The 23,603-nt window shown below is 44.0% G+C and overlaps 1 protein-coding gene across 11 annotated transcripts in view; it reads left to right on the top strand.

The window, feature by feature from the left end:
• Positions 1 to 23,375, top strand: part of LOC136629129 (zinc finger protein 585A-like) — an 80,289-nt gene extending 56,914 nt beyond the window's left edge. For 7 of the 11 annotated variants that reach the window (XM_066605270.1, XM_066605271.1, XM_066605269.1 and 4 more), the window contains 6 exons: positions 4,453 to 4,555; positions 4,796 to 4,887; positions 4,974 to 5,049; positions 5,153 to 5,250; positions 6,277 to 6,379; positions 20,789 to 23,375. In XM_066605270.1, coding sequence (XP_066461367.1) covers positions 4,453 to 4,555; positions 4,796 to 4,887; positions 4,974 to 5,049; positions 5,153 to 5,250; positions 6,277 to 6,379; positions 20,789 to 22,053 — 1,737 coding nt within the window. In that variant the 3' untranslated portion in view covers positions 22,054 to 23,375. Of the gene's footprint in view, positions 1 to 840; positions 865 to 4,452; positions 4,556 to 4,795; positions 4,888 to 4,973; positions 5,050 to 5,152; positions 5,251 to 6,276; positions 6,380 to 20,788 lie in introns of those variants that run through there. The other 4 variants (XM_066605275.1, XM_066605273.1, XM_066605272.1 and 1 more) reach the window with 4 other exon arrangements.
• Positions 23,376 to 23,603: the final 228 nt, after the last annotated feature.

Genomic DNA, 23,603 nt, shown 5'->3' with positions numbered 1-23,603 from the left:
CGGACAAAAGGAATGGAACACAACCAAGAACAGTATCTTCACTTTAGAGAAGAGTCATCCCTTTGGCTTTGGATTCTGCAACTGTTTGGGCCAGCTTTAGTGGAGGAGAAGAAGATAGGACTTGGGATAGAAATACCCCATGTTTTCAGGGCCTCTCTAGCGGAATGAGGGTTATGGATAACATGGGTGGTGTACTCTTTAGTAGCGATGATTTTTGTAGGAAAGCCCCCATCTGTGAGGAATGCCCGCCTCTCTCAGGGCTGAAGATCACTCCTGCAAAGCCACGTCTCGTCTCCATAGTGGCCTGCGAAAGGTCTACAAAAAGACAGATGTCGGCATAGGGGCTTGGAAGTGACTTTAATTTCCTTGCAGTGTTCATAAGGGCTTCCTTAGTGCTGTAGAAATGTATGCGCACTATAATATCCCTGGGGGTGTTTTCTTTTGAAAGCGTGGGAGAGGCAGTCTGTGGGCACTATCGATTTTTATCTCCTGTTCTGGAAGATTCGGGAGAATTTTGCGTAAGAAACGTGTGACAAACTCCAGGATTTCAGTGTTGGAAACTTTCTTAGATACGCCTCGTCTCTAAAGATTATTATGTCTATTTCTGTCCTCCAGATCAATTAGCTTGTTTTGAAGTATAGTGACAGTTCCCTCTAGGCCATAATGAGTGTCTATCAGTTCATTGTGTGATCTGACTAATTCCTCCACTTTGTTTTCAGTTTTGTCCATACGGTTATTGACGTCCAGGACGGAGGTGTTCACATAGGATGTTAGACTCTTCATATCTGACTGGAAGATTTCTCACAGCACCATCACAATTTTTTTTATATACATTTCTGAAACAGGCTTGTTAGAGGCAGAAAGGTTTGTCAAATCCCTCTCCCTCTTTCTCATGCTCATGCCCCCATAGAGTATGCTCGTCTGCATCAGCTTCTGCAGACATTTTCTGGTGCTGCTTCTCAGGGCTGTCTGTGGGTGTTGGGTTACTTTTGAGACAGCGTGTCCAGCGTAATCTTGGATCATAGAATCATAGAATGGTAGAGTTGGAAGGGACCTCCAGGGTCATCTGGTCCAACCCACTGCTCAGTGCAGGATCACTAAATCATCCCAGACAGATATTTGTCCAGCCTTTGTTTAAACACTTCCATTGAAGGAAAACTCACCACCTCCAGTGGTAACCTGTTCCACTCATTGATCACCCTCGCCGTCAGAAAGTTTTTTTTCTTATATCAAATCTGTGTCACCTCCCTTTCAGTTTCATCCTATTGCTTCTAGTCTTTCCTTGTGCAGATGAGAATAGGGCTGATCCCTCTGCACTGTGACAGCCCTTCAGATAATTGTAGACTGCTATTAAGTCTCCTCTCAGCCTTCTCTTCTCCAAGCTAAACATTCCCAGATCCTTTAACCGTTCCTCATAGGACATGATTTGCAGACCGCTCACCATCTTGGTAACTCTTCTCTGAACTTGTTCCAGTTTGTCAATGTCTTTTTTTAAAGTGGGGTGCCCAGAACTGGACACAGTATTCCAGATGAGGTCTGACTAAGGAAGAGTAAATCACATGTGCTTTAATGTAGTGCCCCCAGCCATTGCTCCCTTCTCTGTCGCTGCCTCCCTCCCTGCTTGCATGCATTCTGCTGTTCCTCCCACTGCTGCTCTAGTGTCTCCCAGCTCACCTCCATGCACAGGGACCAAGGCTTCATTCAGTTCTCCTTCCAGGGAGCCGCTGGTGGGCGTGTCCTCCACGGCCATTTCAGATAGGGAGCCATGCGCTACAAAAACCTCCTCCAGCCTGGTCAGTTTGGCACTGGAGGTCCTTCTCCTTGATATTGCTGTGCTCCAGTTATGATCCCACAGCTTATCAAGGTGTTTTCTGTCCGCCAGCTGTCACTTACATGGTTGCAAGGTGCCTGTGCTGGATGGAGCTTAAGCAGCAGCAGCTGTCCTGATGCCTCTCCAAGCCACGCCCCCTCAGTTCATAGCAACTTTTGACACTTTTAATACAGGGTTAAATTGTTCATGAGGATTTATGCGTGAGTGGGCAGTATGAGAAATCCATAGCACAAATAACACTGCTGGCCTGGTGAACCCCAAACACTAATTCAGGGACAAGAAAACTTTCACTCCCTTATTAGTGACTTCTTACAGATGTTTGTATTTCTATGCTAATAAGGGGGATGGAATAACATTTCTGTGCTAGGATTTGTAAATTTTAAGTCAGACGCCTTCCTTTATACTAATTATCGGCTTATAGGTTATTGGGTTCTGTATATCGAATAGTGGTTCCTTCATCTTGGATTCCCCTATCACTAAATCAAATGTGTTTGTCTATGTAGCTATCTGTTTTGTGTATGTCCTGAAGTCTACGCCCTACACTTCCTGAACCCCGTGTGTGGGTACCATGTAGCTTCTGATGTGTTTCTAGCCCTAATTTTTAATAAATTTGAATAAAATTTAGTTTTAATTATGCGTATTCTGTGAAGAGATGGCTAAAAGTGGGTATTAACTGACTGTCTCACTGGAGCATTGTCCCCATCTCCCTGTGGAACATTTGTTGTATGTGTGTAGACTGGGAACTCTCTAACGCATAGGGGTGGAGGGGTGAAAGCTGAATATTGAAACTAAGAGCAAACATTGGCCAACTAGGTTTATTGTACCTACAATCTAGACATGGTCCGTTCTGCCACTCTTGATTATATCCACATCCACACCTCCATGTGAGATTTTCAATGGAAGAGTGAGGGACACAATGGTTCCCCCTGACCTTGAAACTGAATTGGACCATGGTCTAAAATTGTAAGGTTCCCAATTAGCCACATAACATTCTACTTTCAGTCTTCTGTGACTACTACACTGAGTGCATTACTTAATAGGAGATGGACTTCAAAATTTACAATTACTGCATTGCCAGTCTGGGAGGTCCCTTAAAATTGGGTCTGGTTGAGATCAATATTGATCATGGCATGTAAGGGGTTCACAGCAGAAGGGCACTTCCTCCAATGTAATCGGCCCACCACCATGTAAGGTTATGATGGTGGGCCAATGGATTGCCATGGTAATGGTCGCCAGCTTTGCTATGGACTATGATCGCTTTGTTTAGCAGTAATGTATTATAATGTTCTTTCTGTCAACAAATGGCTCATGGAGAATGTTTGGATCACCAGGCTTGATGCCAGATCTTGGAGGCCAATTCCTTTGCACCTAATGTTTTCTCACAAGCTCTGCTGTCTGTCTTCCACAGATAACAGGGATACTTGGTGTATCCGCGTTGCTGACCAAGAAGGAAGCATAACATTTTATGGTCAACACAGATGATCTAATTGTGTTGGTGACATTGCAACAACTCAATAACTCTCTTTGTGTGCCCATATTCTTCACAAAGAGGAACTGAATGGCCAATTGGGACTGCACCAAATAAACTGCCATTGTGCAGTAGGACACACTTTAAGTTCTGCTTTCAGCTATCGATAAACAGTCACCATTCAGTTGAGTAATAGATTGGATTTCCCAATCCCACCATTAAACCATGTATGTTATGGCAATACAAAAATCCACTGTCCCTTCTAAAGTATTGCAGAGATGCAATTTCTCTGGATCGTAAGTAGGATACCTTTGCTCCTTTTTCAAACACGTCGTTCTCATGCAGCCTTGACGCGAGGAGTGCTGAAGCCTTTTTTAATAGTCCTAAATCTCATGCCAAATAAATTCAGCTCAGCTCGTGATATTTGATCAGAATAAGTCATCTTAAATTTCAATATCTTCATCATTGCTGTCACTTAGTTCTTCACTATAATCCTGTTCTTCAAGAGAGGGTAGTTCAGTAAAAACTACCACTGGAGTTTCACATGGATAGCCTCAGTAGCCAATTAAAAATTTTATCACACTGCCTTTCCCAAGGACCCCAATCATGTATCAGAATTGAGAACCAGGGACATTTGCAAGGCCCTCAGTAGGGAAGCCACCAGAAGGCTTCTAGTTAGTTTTTGTTCTCAATAACCAGCCTCATTGAGTTCAGCTTATCTCAATCAACCTCACACTCATATGTCTAAAACATTACAATAGCAGCACATAAAGAAATAACATCTCACTTTCCAGTAGGAGACTCTGCCTCTTTCCTTCAAATTCCCATCCATGTCCCAATCTCCAAAGAAAGGAATAAAAATAGCCAAGAGTAACAATGGCACTCGCCATTTTTTTCTGAGGACACATGGAACACCGCTTTAGGCAGAGGAAGCTAAAGCTAGAGGAATCTCTGTGGGAACCTCAAATAATGTCAGTTAGAACATAACCCAATTGTAGCCTAAAAAGTGCATGCACTTTGACATGACTCTGACAGCTACTCCTGTCAGGTCATTTTTGGTCGTCATGATGATTAATGATCTTTTCAGGTAATGTAAAACCTTCCACGTGACTTCTCCAACCGTCTGCTGACTTTTACAATATTTGTCTCACAGCTTTTGTATCCGGATGTAGATCCAACCAATATTAATACTACAGAGACAAATGTGAGGGGTGATCAGCGGTGTAAAGAGGAGATTCCTACAGGTAACAGCCCAGGTGAGTAGTAACCGCTAAATACAGCAGAGGAGAGCTTACTATTTTTCCTTGAAAGACTGTGAGTATTTAGAGGGACATCAAGATGTGTTCGAGGACGCCACATTGAAGGACCACCAGCCACTCACATCTTGGGGTAAGAGGAGACCTCTCTTGATTATAGAGGAAAGCAGGTATGAGAATAACCTAGATTCACCCATCATCACATATATAAAGTATTCAGTCTCTGGTTATTTCCTGTAGATGGATCCAGTAGGGGAAACCCACCAGAGAGATGTTCCAGCCATCTATATTCTCAGGACTGTGGAGAGGAAAATTTCTCACAAAACCAGCAGGTAGATGACGCTGATGTCTCACAAAAATCTGACCATAAAGTGATGGAACCAAGGATCATTTTACTTCTTTTTTTTCTCTTGTTTAGTGTGAAAATCTGATTGTTATAAAAGTTGAGGTTAAAGACGAAGCAGAAGAGACGGATAAAAGGGCTGATCAGCAGTGTAAGGAGGAAGGGGGGGGGGGGGTTCACTGAAGGTCACCAAGGGCCCATCATCTGCTGATCACATGCAGATAATCTATTCTGTCACTGTGTGTTTCCTACAGATGGACTCATGGAAAGAAACCCATCAGAGGAATGTCCCAGCAGTCTATATTCCCAGAACAGTCCAGAAGAAAAGCCAAGTGTCCCAGAGAACCATCAGGTAGATAGAGCGGAGATTTCTTTAAATCCTCTATAGAGTGTAATGCAGCTATTGACTGAACGTCTTTACACTTCTCTATGGTAGGTAGAGGTTACAAATGGTGTCTGGGTTCATGAAAGATGGTAGTAAACTTCCACTTGTTTGGACATCCAGTTGGCAATTGAGATTTAGTGTGGAACAAATTAAAGTTCTGCAGTGTAAATCGTAGATTAACTGCACAATTCCAATCAGCTGCTGCTAAAGCTAACAGAATATTGTCACGTACTGAAGAAGGCATTTAGTCAGTTGTTATATTCATAGAGTTGCAATCAAAATTATTCAACACCCAAATTGGGTCTAACTTACGCACAGGACGCCACATTTGCTGTCTAATGGTTATCTCAGAATTTTTCACCCCCTGAATAGAATCCCTCACAACAGCACACATTTGGAAATCCGTTATTGTCTCAAGCACACCGGATGCAACTAATCAAGGGCTTCATTAGTTGCAACAGGTGTGCTTGAGAGAAAATACACCAAATACCTGGACTGGCAAGAGCTTTGCTGACTGTGACGTTTACACACAGTAACACTGCATGCCAGGCTGAAAAAATTACTTGTTAGAAATACGGATAAGTCAAGAGACCGGTCCAAAAGATTAAAAGAAACGATCACTGCCTTAAAACAAGGAAAATGCAAAAAAATTACAAAGCGACTGAATGTTTCTAGAGATATAGCTGGGTACAAGTTCAATGTTACAGGAACACTGGTTACACTATCTAGACATGGCAGAAAGAGTCGCCACTTGACTGGAGGAGGCAGTTGGTCAAAAACCCTTCAGTGGCTGCAAAGGACCTGCAGCAAGATCTGGTGGCAGCAGCACTGGGGTTCCTGTTTATACAGCCTAAAAAGTGCATCCACTTAGACAACTACTCCTGTCAGGTCATTTTTGGTCATCATGATGATTAATAATCCTTTCTGGTCATGTAAAACCTTCCACACGACTTCTCCAACCATCTGCTGACTTTTACAATATTTGTCTCACAGCTTTTGTATCAGGATGAAGATCTGACCAATATTAATACTACAGAGACAAATGTGAGGGGCGATCAGCGGTGTAAAGAGGAGATTCCTACAGGTATCCGCCCAGGTGAGTAGTAACCACTAAATACAGCAGAGAAGAGTCACAGATTCTCCTCGGTCAGCAGCTGCTGATAGTTATGTAGATTTATAAGCTCTGGGATCTGTCAGTTTCCGCTGTATATTCCCCCATCCAGCTGGAGTACAAATTAAATATGGATGAAGTGTGATACCATTACAGGTGATATCACATGATGGGCATTTACGGCACGGACATGAAACACCCCTATGTGAGCGGGAACTACTATTCATTATATGGTGTCTATACTGATGAGGGAGAAATGGTTTTCCAGCTCCGGTACTAAGGGTCCTTTTACACTGACCAACTCTTGATCTGATGTAACCAGCGCTGATCGGTAGGCAGGTCAGTCACTGCTGGTTTACTTTTTGTTTTACACGGGCCAAGAATTACTGCTATGGGAACGAATGATCTTTAGTCTGATGGCTGATGCACATAGGCCGGCTGGTCATCTCCTCGGTAATATGGAGAGATGTAATGCTGAAAATCATCGATCAGCTGATAAGCGAGTGTCACTAGTATGTCCGCTCAGGGATGTCCCTTTTTCATCTAAAATATAACTTTTATTAAAGGTTGATTAAAAAACAATTGTCGGGTTAGACTAACAAGACATAACAACATCCAGGGCAAATCAGTACAAAAAACTATCAGAACCAATCCATCACTCAGCAGATCGCTACCAGAACAAGTGGATGGCTCCAGCAAGGAGTATAAGGACCTATTACTGGTTCCTACAACACCAACCCTTATTGACAGATCAATCTAGGGGTGCACAAACAAGGTGTCTTTCAAATTAGAAGACCCCTTTTCAGATGTTTAGTCATACATCAATTTCTCATTGTTGTCACTTGAGTTAAGGCCCATTTAAACACAATGATTATCGCTCAAAAGCCGTCTTTTGAGCAATAATCGTTGTGTCTAACGTGCGGCCATCGTGCAGATTTCATGAACTATTCACTCATCGTTTTCGTTTAGCAAGCTGAAAGAGAATGTCAAGTCGTTCACAGCGGGATACTGCTGATACTATGGATACTTGCTGATACTACAGCCGGAGTATGAAGAAGACAAGCAGCCCCGCTTGTCTTCTGCATACCCCGCTCGGAGCGCACAGCTGCATACCAGCTGAGCGCTCCAAGAAGACAACAGCTGTATACAGAAGATAGTGGTCCCACTTGTCTTCTGCATACAGCGTGAGCCTTAATTTACACACTTATGCAAAGTGAACGCTCTAAACTGTCACACAGACTGCCGCTTGAGCGAAGTTTGAGCGATCATCTTGCTGTGTAAATGGACAAAACGATTATTGCTCAAAAGATGTCTTTTGAGCAAATTTTGAGTGATAATCGTTGTCTAAATGGGCCTTTAGGTGTAGGAAAGTGATCTATAGATCTGTTTCTTTTTAGTGTCACCTAAGATAAGTGTATAAACATGGTCCTATGCGTTTTGCTCGAGGCAAGCTCCTCAGGGACCCAAATACACCTCCCAAACGTATATACACTCTCTCCACAATCAGATACTAAATCTATCAGTATGATCACCAACATAATCAATATTACACGAATTCAAGGAAACTGCTTAGTATATCGTAGGCTCCTTCTGTTTTTCCTTAGGAACAATCACCCAGAAAAACCTCATATACTTTTCAAGTCTCGCTGTGCTTTTCTCACATAGAAGGAAATTGACGAAATGCACCCAGAATAACCTTTCAGTAAGCTCTTTCTGCTCCTCTTGGTGCATTTCTAATAATAATCTTTATTAGTATAGCTCCAACTTATTCCGCAGCGCTTTCAAGCATGGGTAAATGCAAACAATACAACAATTAGAATGTGAGGTACAATCAGTTTGAAACAAATGGGGTGGGGGTGGTACGAGTGGTACAAGGGGTGGGGGCGATGCACAGGGAACACAGGAAGTGGGGGATTTCATGTGGAAATCAGTTATTAGAAAGCAAACAGGGTGGGGCGGTAAGGAGTGCAGGGGTAGAGGTCTTTTGTGATAAGCAGGGTGGAAGGTATGGGGAGCCATAGGGAGGGGTGGAGGACAGCCTCAGGAGACTTGGTATGCCTCCCTGAAGAGGTGCGTTTTTAAGGCGCATCTGAAATTTTGTGCATCAGGAATTGTCTAGATGCCTTGGGGTAGAGCGTTCCAGAGGATGGGTGCTGCTCTGGTGAAGTCTTGGAGGTGAGCATGTGAGGTTCGTATTACAGGGGTGTTTAGTCTGAGTGTGTTAGCCGATCGTAGTGAGCGGGCTGGGTGGTGTACGGACAGGAGGGAGGTGATGTATGGTGGCGTGGCGCCATGCAGAGCTTTGTGGGTGGTGAGGAGTTTAAATTTAGTTCTGCAGTGGATGGGCAGCCAATGCAGCGACTGACATAGTGCAGAGGCGTCTGAGTAATGGCTGGGTAGAAAAATGAGCCTAGCTGCCGCTTTTGATATGAATTGGAGTAGAGCGAGTCTGGTGCGGGGGAGGCCAATGAATAGCGAGTTGCAGTAGTCGAGTCGGGAGTGGATGAGGGCAACCACGAGTGTCTTTAGCGTGTCCGTGGTGAGGAACGGATGATTTTTAGCAATATTTCTGAGGTACATGTGGCATGTTTGGGCCAGAGATTGGATGTGGGGAATAAAGGAGTTGTCAGAGTCCAGTGCAAACCCACCACCCCGGGTGTTCTGTGTGGGGATTATGATGGTGCCAGATACTGGAATGGAGATGTTGAGGGGAGGTCGGTTGGAAGGCAGAAAGATGAGAAGGTCAGTTTTAGAGAGGTTAAGTTTGAGAAAAAGGTCGGACATAGTGTTAGAGACAGCGGACAGACAGTCAGTGATATTTTGGAGGAATGGTTCAGAGATCTCACGAAAAGAGGTGTATAGTTCAGTGTCGTAAGCAAGAGGAAGTGGAGAGGAGATGGAGTCAGCAAAGGAGACACTTAAAGAGTGGTCAGAGAGGTAGGGAAAGAACCAGGAGAGAGCAGTGTCCTTTAGACCAATAGAGCGGAGCATAGTGAGAAGGACGTCATCGTCGACAGTGTCAAATGCAACAGACAGGTCAAGGAGGATTAGTAGGGAGTAATCACCTCTCGACTTTGCCGAATCAAGTCATTTGATACTTTTGTGAGGGCAGTTTCAGTTGAGTGTATAGAGCAGAAACCAGACTGGAGGGGGTTGGGGAGTGAGTTCTCAGAGAAAAAGTGTGTGAGGCGGGAGTAGACCAAGAGTTCTAGTAATTTGGAGATGAAGGGGAGGTTTGAGATGGGTCGGTAGTTGGCAGCATCAGTTGGGTCCAGGGTTGGTTTTTTTATGCAGAGGGGATATGATGGAGTGTTTAAATGAGGATGGAAAAGTGCCAGAGGTTAGGGAGAGGTTGCAGATTTTGGTGAGGTGGGTAATAAGAGCTGGGGAAAGGGACCAGAGGAGGTAAGAGAGAAGAGGTTCACTAGCACAGGTGGTGGGGCGGGCAGTGGAAAGCAGCCTGGAAATTTCTTCCTCTGTCATTGCTTCTAACATAGAAAGTGAGTAGGCACTGAATACAGTGCTGAGGAGACTGGGATCGGAGCTAGCCATGCAGTTTTTGGAGATTTCTTTTCGGATGTTGTTTTTTTAAAAATTTCTTTGAAATAGGCAGCTAATTCTCCATCAGTCAGATCTGTAACGGGGGCCTGTTCTTTGGGGCTGAGGAGGGAGTGGAAGGTCTTGAAGATTCATTGGGGTTGTGGGATAGTGAGGAGACAAGGGAGGTGAAATAAACTTGTTTGGCGCGGTGAAGGGCTAGGTTATAGGTTTTAAGCATGAATTTGAAGTGGAGGAAGTCTGCGGGCAGCTTTGATTTTCTCCACAGATGCTCAGCACACCTAGAGCACCGCCTGTTTGGGACGTGAGCCAAGGTTGCCATGGTCTGCGTTTAACGGCTCAGGTCATGGGTGGTTCCGCTTCATCCAGGACACGGCTGAGGGTGGTGTGGTAGTGTTCGGCTGCCAGATTAGGGCAGGGAAGGAGAGAGATAGGGGACAGGGAAGACTGAATGGACTTGGGGAACTGTTGGGTGCGGACGGACTGAAGGTTCCTAGAGGTGCGATATGTAGGAGGGTCAGGGGAGATGCTAGGGTACCTGATAGAGAAAGAGAGGAAATTGCGATCTGAGAGTTGAAGTGGGAAGTTATTAAAGTGAGAGGCAGAGCAGTGACTGAGGAAGATTGAATTGAGAGTGTTGCCATCTCTGTGAGTGGGGGAGTCAGAGATTAGTGATAGGCCGAGGGAGGAGGTAAGCATTAAAAGCCGGGAGGCAGATGAGGAGTTGGGGTCATTAGTAGGGTTTGGATTTCACAGGATAGGAAGTAGAGGAGCCAGGCGGCAAAGTGGTCTAGGAACAGGCGGGTGGGACCTGGGGGCCGGTAAATAACTGCAACACGCGGGGGTAGTGGGCGGAAGAGTCGCAGGGTGTGGACTTCGAATGACTGGAAGAGAAGCGAGAGAGCTGAGGGAATGACCTGGAAGGTACAGTTAGGCGAGATGATGACGCCTATTCCTCCACCGCGCCTGTTGTCCCTCTGCAGAGCAATCTAACCAGTTTCCTGCTACTAGGATTCTAATAAGCTAATACTGATATAACTAAAGTAGTCTAGCAACCAGAGATGCCTTCTAATGTGTTAGATGAAAAACAAAAATAGAAATTGAAAATAAAATGATAAACCAACAGTGCTGATGGTGGACTACTGGTGCCACTGAACTGCTCTGGAAGCATCCTTCTTATAGGTGGCTCTCAGACTTGCCTCCAAGGGGTGTGTATAGCTCTAGGCCAATGGGGAATGCCCTATCGGCAAACATCATCCGTAATCCCTTCCTACAGCTTTAATTCAAGTCCACCTCTTATCATGATAGTCATGGTAACCTAGATGCCCGTGTCTGTTGTTAATAATATGACATGTTGTATAACCCATTATTTCAGAAGGGTTGGTGATCTCACGATTATTCCGATTGCCAGATTGGAGTCATAAAGGATTTTTTCCCCCTAAAATAAGGAAAATTGGCTTGTAACTCATTGTTTTTTTTTTTGCCTCCTTCTGAATCAACATTGGGGGTAACAGGTTCAACTAGATGGTTATAGGTCTTTTTTCAGCCTAAGATACTCTGTTACTACATAATGTTTATGATGTTTTATAAGATCGGCGCCATTAATGTCACTCCCGATCATAATCCCTGACTAATTTAACTACACAGACAATACCGCGATACATTAGTCCGCTTCTAAATGGCTCACGGCTCTTGGGAAGGGAAAGTGCCGGCCTCTATATAGCCACTCCCCCACTTAGTACCACTGCTTGTAGTTAAGAGGTCTCATCTCCATTGGATCAATAGGGTGGACCGCAGCGTAAGGCATCATTACGTCAGAATGACATTGGCGCATGCGCACCATACTGCCGTCATAGATGAAACGCAACGTCCCGAGGTGCTCAGCTGTGCCTACATCAGCGGCGCATGCGTAATGGGACAGAGGTCTCAGCCTGTCATCGCCCAGTTGGGTGCTAACGTCAGATATCAACTACTGAGGGCCCTCTTAGATTCCGTTGCACCCATTGTCTGCACAACACCAGGCACCTCATATTAAACCGGGAGTATATTAGATCATGTCCCAGAGAGAGTGTACCATCCATCCAATCTCCTTTTAATGTAAATAAGTACAGCAGGAGGCATAGAAGGTAAGTAATGAAGAACAGCATCATTAGGTTTTCTATCTGTACAATAAATCAGATTAGGGCCCAATGTCCACGGGCGGATTGTAATTATATAACCCGCTGTGGCCCCCGCACGGGAGATCCGCAGCTCTACCTGCCTATAGGGATGCATTAGCATCCACAGGGCAACTTAATGCATGCAGATGTGATTTTTTTTATTCCCCCCCCCCCCCCCCCCCCAGCGTGCGGGTCAGATTCCATGTTTCAGTCTTTAGCACTGTTGTGTATTTTGATGTGGATCTGCATCAAACTTCGCTCCTTCAATTGAAATGGTGAAATCAGCTGCAGATCTGTGGTAAAATCCACAGCATATAGTGTGGATTATGATGCAGATTTTGGTGCGGACCTGCACCAAACTCTGCCATGTATGAATGCATCCTAAGAGTGACTACTAGAGATGAGCGAACCTACTCGGCCACGCCCCTTTTTCGCCCGAGCACCGCGATTTTCGAGTACTTCCGTACTCGGGCGAAAAGATTCGGGGGGCGCCGTGGGTGAGTGGGGGGTTGCAGCGGGGAGTGGGGAGGAGAGGGAGAGAGAGAGGGCTCCCCTCTGTTCCCCGGCGCCCCCCGAATCTTTTCACCCGAGTACGGAAGTACTCGAAAATCGCGGTGCTCGATCGAGTAATTACTCGAAACGACTGGGTTCGCTCATCTCTAGTGACTACCCACTACAGTTTTTTTTCACTGTGAAATTCGCAGCGTTTTTTTTCTGCAGGGGTCTATGGAACTTTTAATGTTAAAATTGTAATTTTGCGGTAAATTGTGATTTTGCACGACTGCGATTTTAACATTACAAATCCCATAGACCCCTGCAGAAAAAAAAACGCTGCGAAATTCGCTGTGAAAAAAAAAACTGTAGTGGGTAGTCACCCTTAGGGTGGAAACACGCAGTGCAGTTGGCCACACAAAATACTGGCATAATTGCGTGACTACTGCCCGCAGTCGGTGAGCACGGTCTAGTTGTGTGTGACCGGCCACAATGTGTCCTTTCATCCTTGTTTATCTATTTACCACGAAATAGAGCCCCAGAACCAACCTGAATACATAAATACAGCACCAGAGTCAAGCTCAATACATAAATTCAGCACCAGTACCAAAGCCTTAATATAGTTACAGTACCACAACCAAGCTTGGTGATCTACATAAATGCAATACCAGAGCAAGGTTCAGTACATAAATTCAGCACCATAACCAAGCTCAGTATATAGATGCAATGCCAGAACTAAGCTCATAAATAGAGCACCAGAGCCAAGCTCTATGCATGTATACAGAACCAGGAACTGTATTTCCTTTTTATATGATCAATTTTAGATGAGCGCATTAAAGGCAAATTTTACAAATGTTTCTCAGCCTGACTGCTGGTCTACTGGAGCAACACTCAGAATGTCCCTGTTTCCCATTGGTTTAATTATAATATTATATAACATTTTCTTCTCTCTGGGCCAAGACTGGCACTGAGGTTTCTTCCAGCCAAAACTTGTTTCTACCCAGTCTACCCATCAAGATGCTGCTGTAACCACTAGTGAACCTTTCAGTGCCCTTCCAATAATATGACTACTGTTGTCCCACTAAGTAACAGTACCCCCCAAAAAGTTAAGAAAGGAGGGATTGGAGAGAGAGAGACCGGGCAACGGGCAAAAGAAATATGACCCCCCCTCGAATGCAACAAAAAATCTAACCCTGAATCAATAAAAGAAAACAGCAAGAAGATAAGCAACACGAAGACCAAAGAAGAAAACAAATATACGTTACAAGAACTGTTATTATTGTTTACGACACAACACTGTGTTCATTCAGAGACAGTTTACCCAAAGAACAGAACGTTGAGAGAGAGATCTTAGGGGGGATGGGGGAGGGAGGGGGTGAGGGGAAGGGGGTGGGTGAGAGGGGGAGGGGGAGGGAGGGAAGGGAAACCAAAGATTTGTTAAAAAAAAATGTTTTAAAATATGCAAAAGGTGAAAAAGTTTAATAAAAAATACTTTAATTAAAAAAAAAAGTAACAGTACCCCCCATTGTGGTATCACTGTATGTAATAGGGCCCCCTGCTATGACCCCAGTTAGTAATATGACTTCATCTGAGGCTCTAATTAATAATATGACCCCCACTCTGTGGCCTCAATTTGTATTGTGACCTCTCTCTGTGACCCTAATCAGTGGCGTAACTAGAGTCCTATGGGCCCCAGAGCAGACTATAAACATCAAAATGTGTCATTCATGTCCAGCACAAGGTAGCTACACCATCCTGCACTGTCCCCCAAACAGCCCTCATCATCCTGCACTATCCCCCAAACAGCCCTCATCATCCTGCACTGTCCCCCAAACAGCCCTCATCATCCTGCACTGTCCCCCAAACAGCCCTCATCATCCTGCACTGTCCCCCAAACAGCCCTCATCATCCTGCACTGTCCCCCAAACAGCCCTCATCATCCTGCACTGTCCCCCAAACAGCCCTCATCATCCTGCACTGTCCCCCAAACAGCCCTCATCATCCTGCACTGTCCCCCAAACAGCCCTCATCATCCTGCACTGTCCCCCAAACAGCCCTCATCATCCTGCACTGTCCCCCAAACAGCCCTCATCATCCTGCACTGTCCCCCAAACAGCCCTCATCATCCTGCACTGTCCCCCAAACAGCCCTCATCATCCTGCACTGTCCCCCAAACAGCCCTCATCATCCTGCACTGTCCCCCAAACGGCCCTCATCATCCTGCACTGTCCCCCAAATGGCACTCATCATGCTCTACTGTCCCCCAAACCAACCTCACCATGCTCCATTGTCCCACCAACAGTCCCCATCAACCTCCGCTATCTCGTAAACAGCCCCCATCATCCTCTGTTCTCCGCCAAACAGCTCTTCTAGGCTAGGTCTTCTCTCTTGAGGCAGTTTTCCAGGTCTCCCAAATCAAAACAAGGATTTTAAATCTTCACTATGGCTTATGGCCGGATTGTTACAGTGAAGGACACCTTTTAGTCAGGAATCGGATACCTACAACATCCATGGAAATATGTTCCTTTAAACACCCAAAACGTTCTGAGTCTTTTCCCTCCTTATATAGGGGTTAAGGATGTCTTGACTAGGGAATGGAGCCTGTCCTGAACTAAAACTTCACCAAGACAAAGCTTTTGGATAATATTTATTCCTTCCTGGATGAGTTAGTTCATAAGTGGTTGTCTTTACCAACCGTAGATTGCCCAGTGTCTTGTTTATCGAAACACACTACCCTTCCGAGGGCGGATGCTTCACTTAGCAAGTCAGGACTCCCTGACCGAGACTTCTTTTTAGTTAGTGGGTTTGGTGATTTCAGACCATTTTCACTTCTACATGGGTCAGGTAGGGCCGCTACTGAATGGGCAAAGCAAGTATGCTGATCTCTTTGGTGCCAGACCAGTTGAGATTATCTCTGAAGCCACTGGTGGTAAGGGCTCGCCTCTATCCCACTATAGGTCAATTCTGTTACTGTTATTGCTCCAGCCCCACGGTCTCGCATACCAAAAAATCTGTACAGAAAAAAGAACAGAGGCCCTTCTTTAAACTGCGTACTTCCAGTCATCCCTCAGTCAGCCTCAAAGTCCTCCGTATGAAGGGTGGCTCTCACCCAAACCATCCAGGGTGGGGTGGGGAATTTTCCCTATTCAAGTAGATCTGACTAGCTCACATCTCTAACATCTAAGCTTGGGAGGCCATTTCCATGGTCTCTTTTAAAAGCCAACACTTTAGCTCAGGCATTACACAAGCTATCCACTCTTGGGGTAATCATGCCTGTTTCTTCCTCAGAACGCTTTTATCCTTTTTTTTTTTTTTAATTAAATCTTTTTATTGAACTTTATCTCCATTTTCTGTCTTTTTCCACCATCACAACACAAAACATACCTTTATATAACATAGCAAGAGTCGACCTAGCAAAGTATGGCTCTGTCCCCCGCACAGAATGTCCTTTTGGATTCAATTTCTGTTGCTGCAATCTTCAGTGTTCATTTGTAATGGCTTCTCATTTATATCTGTGTAGCAGTCCGTAGCCTCCATGACTTCCCATCTGCATCTCCCATTTAGACATCGTACCTTCTACCCTTTTCCTCCCTGCTATTCAACCGTATATTGCACACAGATATTTCTCTTTGTATTTTTGGTCGACCAGCAGGACGGACGGCGACGGCGGCAAACCAACTCCCCTCTATCTTGCTTGGAAGAGGTCCAAGACTGTCAGGCCAAATGCATGAAGCCACTTAAGCCATATTTTGTAGTATTTCTTACTAGCTTTGCGCTTGAAATATATACCTTTCTCCCATGGCAGTATCTGGTTTACTTTTTTCTGAAATTCCCTCAGTGTGGGAGGATTCTCATCCAGCCAATGTTGCGCTATAAGTTTCCTGGCTATGTACAATAGTCTCACCACCGCCAGCCATTCCTGCCCGTCCACCGGCAGATCTTCCACATATCCTAGTACACATACCATCGGGGATCGTTCCAATTGCACTCCATACACGTTTGCTATTTGGTCGCACACCTCCTCCCAATATCTGTTTAGTTTAGGACCTCTCCACATCATGTGAATGAGACCTGCAGGTTGTATCTTGTATCTAGTACACAGTGGACTATCTCTAGCCCCTATATCATATAGGAAGGCAGGGGTATGGTACACTCTATGTATCATATAGATTTGGGAGACCCTATGGGTTTAGCTTAGTGAAAGCTTCGCGGTCATTTGTAGTATTTCCTCCCACTGTGAATCCTTGATGGGTCCTATGTCAGCCTCCCATTTGTTTTTAAGTGATGTCAGATGTGTCTCATCAATGCTACTCTGTAGGTGGTAGTATATCTGTGAGATCTTTCCTTTTGTACTGGAGGATCCACCTACTATGTCCGCCACTGAAAATTTGGTGATTTTAATCTCCCTGGTACCACGTTCAGCTTGGTAAGCGTGCCGAAGCTGTAAGTACCTATAGAATTGTGAGTGTGGTAAATCGTATTCTACCCTCAATTGCAAAAATGTTTTAATCATGGTCCCATCTAAGATTTGGGGCATGCAACTAATACCCTTATCTATCCATTGCTCAAAGTCACTTAGCTAATATATCTCGGGCAGCCCAGGGTTGTCCCAAATAGGAGTATATTGAGTACAGCCCTCTATTTCCAGGAGCCCTTTTACCTTCCACCACACCCTGTGTATCATGAGTGTTGTTGGAAGTCTCCAAGTACCTACTGTGAATCTTCTCGCCTCTAAGGCCTCAAATAACTGTGCTTTTATCCTATTTTAATCTCTTTGTGATGTTTTGGATTTGAAAACATTGATCCAGTAGGTCAAGATTCGACACTTCCACATCAAGTCACAAAAATCTGTTGTTGCGTTCATGGCTTATGAGGAGTTTTCCTTCATCACTATACCTTTGACCAATCAGCGTTTTCATCCGCTTCATAATCAGATCGTCACATGATACACCCTATGATGGGGATATTCATAACCAAGTGCACGCTAGTTTTGCAGTGTTCTCCACTGTTACTTTGTACCACTTGAGTCACCGGTCAATCCTGTTTAAGAAGAAGAGATAGAAATAAATTGCTTCCTCGCAATTTTTTGTCATCAGTTACCAAGGCCAATAATAAACTCCTCTACCAGTCCATGTTCTCTCTTTTCCAGTTGGCCATGGCACCGCGAGTGTTTGCAAAGATTCTAACATCAGTGATGGCTCTTCCCCACTCTAAGGTGATAGTTCCATTCCCTTTCTGGATGACATCTTGGTGAAGGCTCCAACAAGATCAGACACTCTTTAAGAAGTCTCCACAACACGTTAGAAATGCTTCCTCAGTTCAGGTGGATCTTTAACCTCCACAAGTCACAACACCAGGAATTTTTCTGGGCCTCCCCTTTTACATGACACTGGCCTGTGTAATCCTTCCCTTGCAGAAACTGCATTCTCTACGGAGACAGGTGCTCTTTCTACAAACTTAGCAACCTTTGGTCATTCACCACTACTATGAGCACTTGGGCTTATGGTCTCCTCCTTCAAGGCAATTCCTTGGGCCATTTTCACGTTCTGCTTCTCCATTGGGCCATCCTGTTTCTGTCAGACAAATCTTTGCAGTCTCTCCACAACAAAATTTGCCTTTCATGGCAACTTTAACGTCCCCTCAAATTATTCTAGGATGCTCCTTTCTAACTCTAAACTAGCAGATACTCACCATGGATGCCATGCTCCTAAGCTGAGGGAATACACTGCAGTAACTTACAACCCAGAGCACTGGGACCGTAAGGGACTTTGCCCTAATAAATATCTTGGAACTTCGGGCCATTTTCCTGCCGCTTAAACACTTCACATCCCAGCTAACAGGCCTTCCAGTTTCCAGTTCAGGTGCATAACACGACAATGGTCACGTACATAAATCCTCAGAGAGAATCCCGCAGCACGGCGTTTACAGCAGAAGAAGCGAACACCTTAATAGGGGCCGAAGATCACCTTTCAACTGTTTAAGTGGTCCATATACCGGGGGTGGACAATAGGGTAGCTGGCTTTCTCAGCAAGAATGTTTAACCCAGAAAATGGGAAGTACAATCCCAATGTCTTTCAATCTTTTTGTCTAAGATGAAGTCATTCGGACATTGGTATGATGGTGTCCAAAATCAATTGCAAGTTACCAACCTTTGTGTCCAGGTTTCAGGAACCCCTGACTTGAACAGTGAGTGCCTCATGATTCCCTGGATTGATGTCCAGTTCTTGAGCACCCCCAACCCCAAACTAATCCCATGTCTTCCCAAAAAAATCTAAATTGAAGGCCCTTCTGGTATTTTTCATTGCTCCGGACTGGCCTTACTGCAAGTGGTTTGCGAAACTTGTTGCCCTGCTTGTCAACACTTCATAGCACCTCCTTTTAGGGAAGATCTGCTCTTACAGGGGTCCCTCTTCCACTCGAATTGTCCACGCTTTGCTTAACGGCACGGCAGTTGAATCCAAAGTTGCAAGAGTCTGTGGATTTGGGGAACCCATTATTCAAACCATGTCGAAGGCTAACAAACTCTTCCTTCCTTCGTGAGGGTCTGGATATGGGTTTGAGCCTCAGAGTCCTCAAGAGGTAGATGTAGGCACTCTCCATACTTTTCCAATGCCACCTGATTTCCATGTCTTCCGTCCGTACCTTTCTGCATGAGGTCATTCACACCACCCTACCTCTCCTTGGAACAACAATCTGGTACTGGATGCACTTCAATCTCACCCTTTCGAGCCGTTGTATGACATCCCAGCTCATCATCTGCCCTCCAGGAGGCTTTTCCAGTTAAGATCTTTTCCATATGTCAGTTTTCTTAAATAGTGGACTCTTTGGACAATCCCTCATTCAGTGTTCCATCAGGACAAGATCGTTTTGTCACCTGCCTAAGGAGGTGTGGGTTTTTCACATTAATGAAGACATTCTCTTCATCCCTTTTTGTCCCTCTGCTTCGCATCCAAGGCATCTCTATAAATTACATCTCACTTGAGTGCTGACGACGTATTTTTCTCAGACAACTGTTTTCAGACATTCTGCATCTTTGCATACATTTTTATGATCCTAGATGAACTGCAATGTGGCTTGGTGGCTTTTAAGGCTGTTAAAATGCGTTGCATTCGGTCAGCGGTAGCGGAAGCTTACGTGCCAAGGGCAGGGAGCCGCTCTTCCCTGTAATGATGGATTCTAATCAGGTAACCGATACCTCTTAGGCTGGATTTACACGGGATAAAATCTTGGTGGAATTCTCGCGGAATGACCGCACCAAAATTCTGTGGGAGAGCCGCAGCTTCAAAACCCGCGGAATTTCGACAAGGGTTTTGGAGCGGTTCGACCACCAGCATTCCACTGCGGCTTCGGCCGAAAAGAAAAAAGAATTGACACACTGCGGAATTCCATTCCGTGCCGCATGTCTGTTTTCACCCGGCTTTGCCGCAACAAATTGGCTGCCCCGTGTGGACGGGAGTTTTGCAAAAACTCATCCACATGGCTGTCCAATCCAGGGATTAAGAGCAGCGGGTGGAATTGCCACATGGAAATTCCATGGCAATTACGTCCCATCTGAAACTAGCTTTAAATGGTACGCAATGGTGTTTCCGCTCTTGAAGTATGTAAAGCCATCAAGTGGGCCTCCTTGCACATCTTTTTTGGAAGTTATACCAAATGCACGCTTTTGTATCTGCTGTTGCCTCTTGGTCAAAGAGTTCTACAGATGGCAGTAAATTGACCGTATATGCATTCTTATACTCTTCACACCCCTAGGGGACTACTGTGGTCTTCAGCTTTGTCCCCCAATGATACAGACGAGATAACAAGATTTTTATACTTACAATAAAATCTCTTTTTCGTCTCATTCATTGAGGGCACGGCAGCTGCCCAATTCGATTATAAGGCTTTTACAATGCTGCTCCTACTTTGCTGCTCCCACTGCTTGTATATAAACTGATTAGCTTTGTGTCTACACTAGGGGTACAGCTGGTAGGGGGAGCTAACACTTTTTTGCTTAGTGTCCACCTCCTAGTGGCTGCAGCTGTACCCATAATCATTAGCTGTGCCTCACAATGAACAAGGTGAGAAAGAGTTTTTACAAAAATCTTGCTTTGCTACATGAATTGGTAATTATATGGAAATGTTATAAAATATAATTTTTAAGACTTATAGTATTAAAAAAATAATCAACTTTTATTCTTGGCAGATGACGGTATTGGGAGTTCAGAAAGACATCTGGTGTCTGTAGATTGTAAAGCAGAAGATTGTGATATCACACAAGATACATATAAAAAACCTGCCCTTGTCCCAGATATCCCCTCATCTCTTTACAACAAAGATCCATTATCTGGTCATCTTATACAAGTCCAATTTTCTGATTCATCACAAGCTGATAAGCAGAAAAAATATAACAGAAGGGGAGAAGATCAAGGAGTTCACACAGAGAAGAAATCATATTCATATAAACAATCTGCAAAAAGTTACCGTGCTAAATCACATCTTCTAGTACATCAGATTACTCACACAGGGAAGAAGACCTTTCCATGTTTAGAATGTGGGAAATGTTTTGCAGAGAAAGCATTTCTTGTTCTGCATCAGAGAATTCACACAGGAGAGAAGCCGTTTTCTTGTGCAGAATGTGGGAAATGTTTTACTCAGAAATCAAATTTAATTCAACATCAGAGAAGACATACAGGTGAAAAACCATATTCATGTTCAGAATGTGGGAAACATTTTGACTTGCATGCAAATCTTCTTGTACATCGAAGAATTCATACAGGAGAGAAACCATTCTCATGTCCCGAATGTGGGAAATGTTTTACAGGAAAATCAAATCTGGTTAGACATCGGAGAACTCACACAGGAGAGAAGCCGTTTTCTTGTTCGGAATGTGGGAAATGTTTTGCAGATAAATCAATTCTTGTTAATCATCAGAGAAGTCACACTGGAGAGAAGCCATTTATATGTTCAGAATGTGGAAAATGTTTTACAGAGAAATCAAATCTTATTAGACATCAGAGAAGTCACACAGGAGAGAAACCGTTTTCTTGTTTAGAATGTGGGAAATGTTTTACAGAGAAATCACATCTTGTTACACATCAGAGAATTCACACAGGAGAGAAGCCGTTTTCTTGTTTAGAATGTGGGAAATGTTTTACCCAGAAATCATTTCTTGTTTGGCATCAGAGAAGTCACACAGGAGAGAAGCCGTTTTCTTGTTCAGGATGTGGGAAATGTTTTACAGTGAAATCAAAGCTAGTTCAGCATCAGAGAATTCACACAGGAGAAAAACCATTTTCTTGTTCAGAATGTGGGAAATGTTTTATAGTGAAATCAAAGCTAGTTCAGCATCAAAAAATTCACACAGGAGAGAAACCGTTTTCTTGTTCAGAATGTGGGAAATATTTTGCAAGGAAAACATCTCTTGTTGCACATCAAAAAGCCCACTCAGGAGATAAGCCATTTTTTTAAACTTCTTTTGTCAAACTGTACAAATAAAGGAATAAAAAAATATTACGATGAAACAAAAAGATGAATAAGAGATGTATCTAGCTACTAATTAACAACTGTTATCCAGAATATAAATATAAAGATGTGTTTTTTAGATTCAATCACCCGTGTACATAGAATATTTCACACTGATACTTATAACTGCGTCTCTAAACTTGTTTCTAACTGTTCATAAAAGTTTACTTGTACAACTTACATGTTTGTATTCAAGCTGATCTTCTTCCTTTGGTCGCTTTCACACAGCTGAGAAACATTTGTGAGATTTGTGCATTGCAAGTATTGTTACGGCATAAAATGTATGGCCATTTAAGGAAAGCTTAGTGTAACCTTGTGAGTGATGTCACACGACCCATGTTATGGCGATAGCCTGCTAGGGGACAGCAGAATGTACCCTGTAATTAAAGTCCACGTGGCCCGTGCAGTAGGGCTGCTCATACCAAGACTTCAATATGTCATATGACGGAGGAATTAAATGACAGAGCCCACACAGTTATGGATTCATCAAAGAATACCTACCTGATGGTTATCAGGCATCTTTATTTATAGCCCCCTTACATTAGGGTGTCACAACATCATTGGACAATTAACTATGCAAGTTTATTGGTTAGTTTTCAATCCAACATTTCATAGGTCAATTTAACACTTCTTCATGTCCATTGGTTACATCTCATTATTCTTAGTATAGTTTCTTAATTCCAAGAAATATCATAGTTCATTGGACAGTTCTCAATCCAACCTTTGATTGGTTACTTCTTAGACATTACATGGCATTGATTGGATACATTCTGATTCTCTTGACAAAGTTCCAAGTTGCGCAGTAGAAACTTAAAGTTCTTATCTAATCTTAGCGTATTTGTCCCTGTACATAGCTAAGAACATGATGTAGTAGTGCAGTACACAGAAGAGCCTGTAGAGGGATGCAGACAGGACTTCTGGTGCTAGGGTTAAGACCAAGGGGTGGAGCAGGAACTAGATAAAAGCTCAGTTTCTAACAAACTCAGGAGGAAGTTACAGCTCAGGTGAGCTGTAAGGGCTGAAAGTCTGAGGTCCAGTGTGGACCAGTGGAAGCGGTGGAGATGCCGTGTCAGGAACTGGGAGCCTGATCCATGCGGACCAGTTTTGGGTCAGTCGCACATCCGATAGAGGAAGACGCCCTCTAGACACCCCAGGTGGGGTAGTGATTGTGACTCAGTGGGTGGTGAACCCAGAATTGCACATGGACTGTGTTTGTGTATGCTGTTTGCTGTGAAATAAATGCTGGCAGGTGCCAGTCTTAAAGAGAATCCACAATGGTCATGTGGTTTAGCTAATACATTCCATGATTATGTTGTGGCATATGTAATAATTCAAACATATTTTTTATATATATACATTCAGTCCATGATTACTTTACATTTTATTATTACATAATTCTATCGGTTAATAAAGGCATCAACGCTGCCTATTGGTTATATCTTGATATTCTTGTACAGTACAGCTTCTAAGCCAAATGTGGAACCTTCTTGATACTC

This window comes from Eleutherodactylus coqui, chromosome 5 (genome assembly GCF_035609145.1).
Source record: "Eleutherodactylus coqui strain aEleCoq1 chromosome 5, aEleCoq1.hap1, whole genome shotgun sequence".
NCBI lineage: Eukaryota > Metazoa > Chordata > Amphibia > Anura > Eleutherodactylidae > Eleutherodactylus > Eleutherodactylus coqui.
Note: the sequence above shows the minus strand (reverse complement) of the source record. Positions and strands in the feature narration are given on the sequence as shown.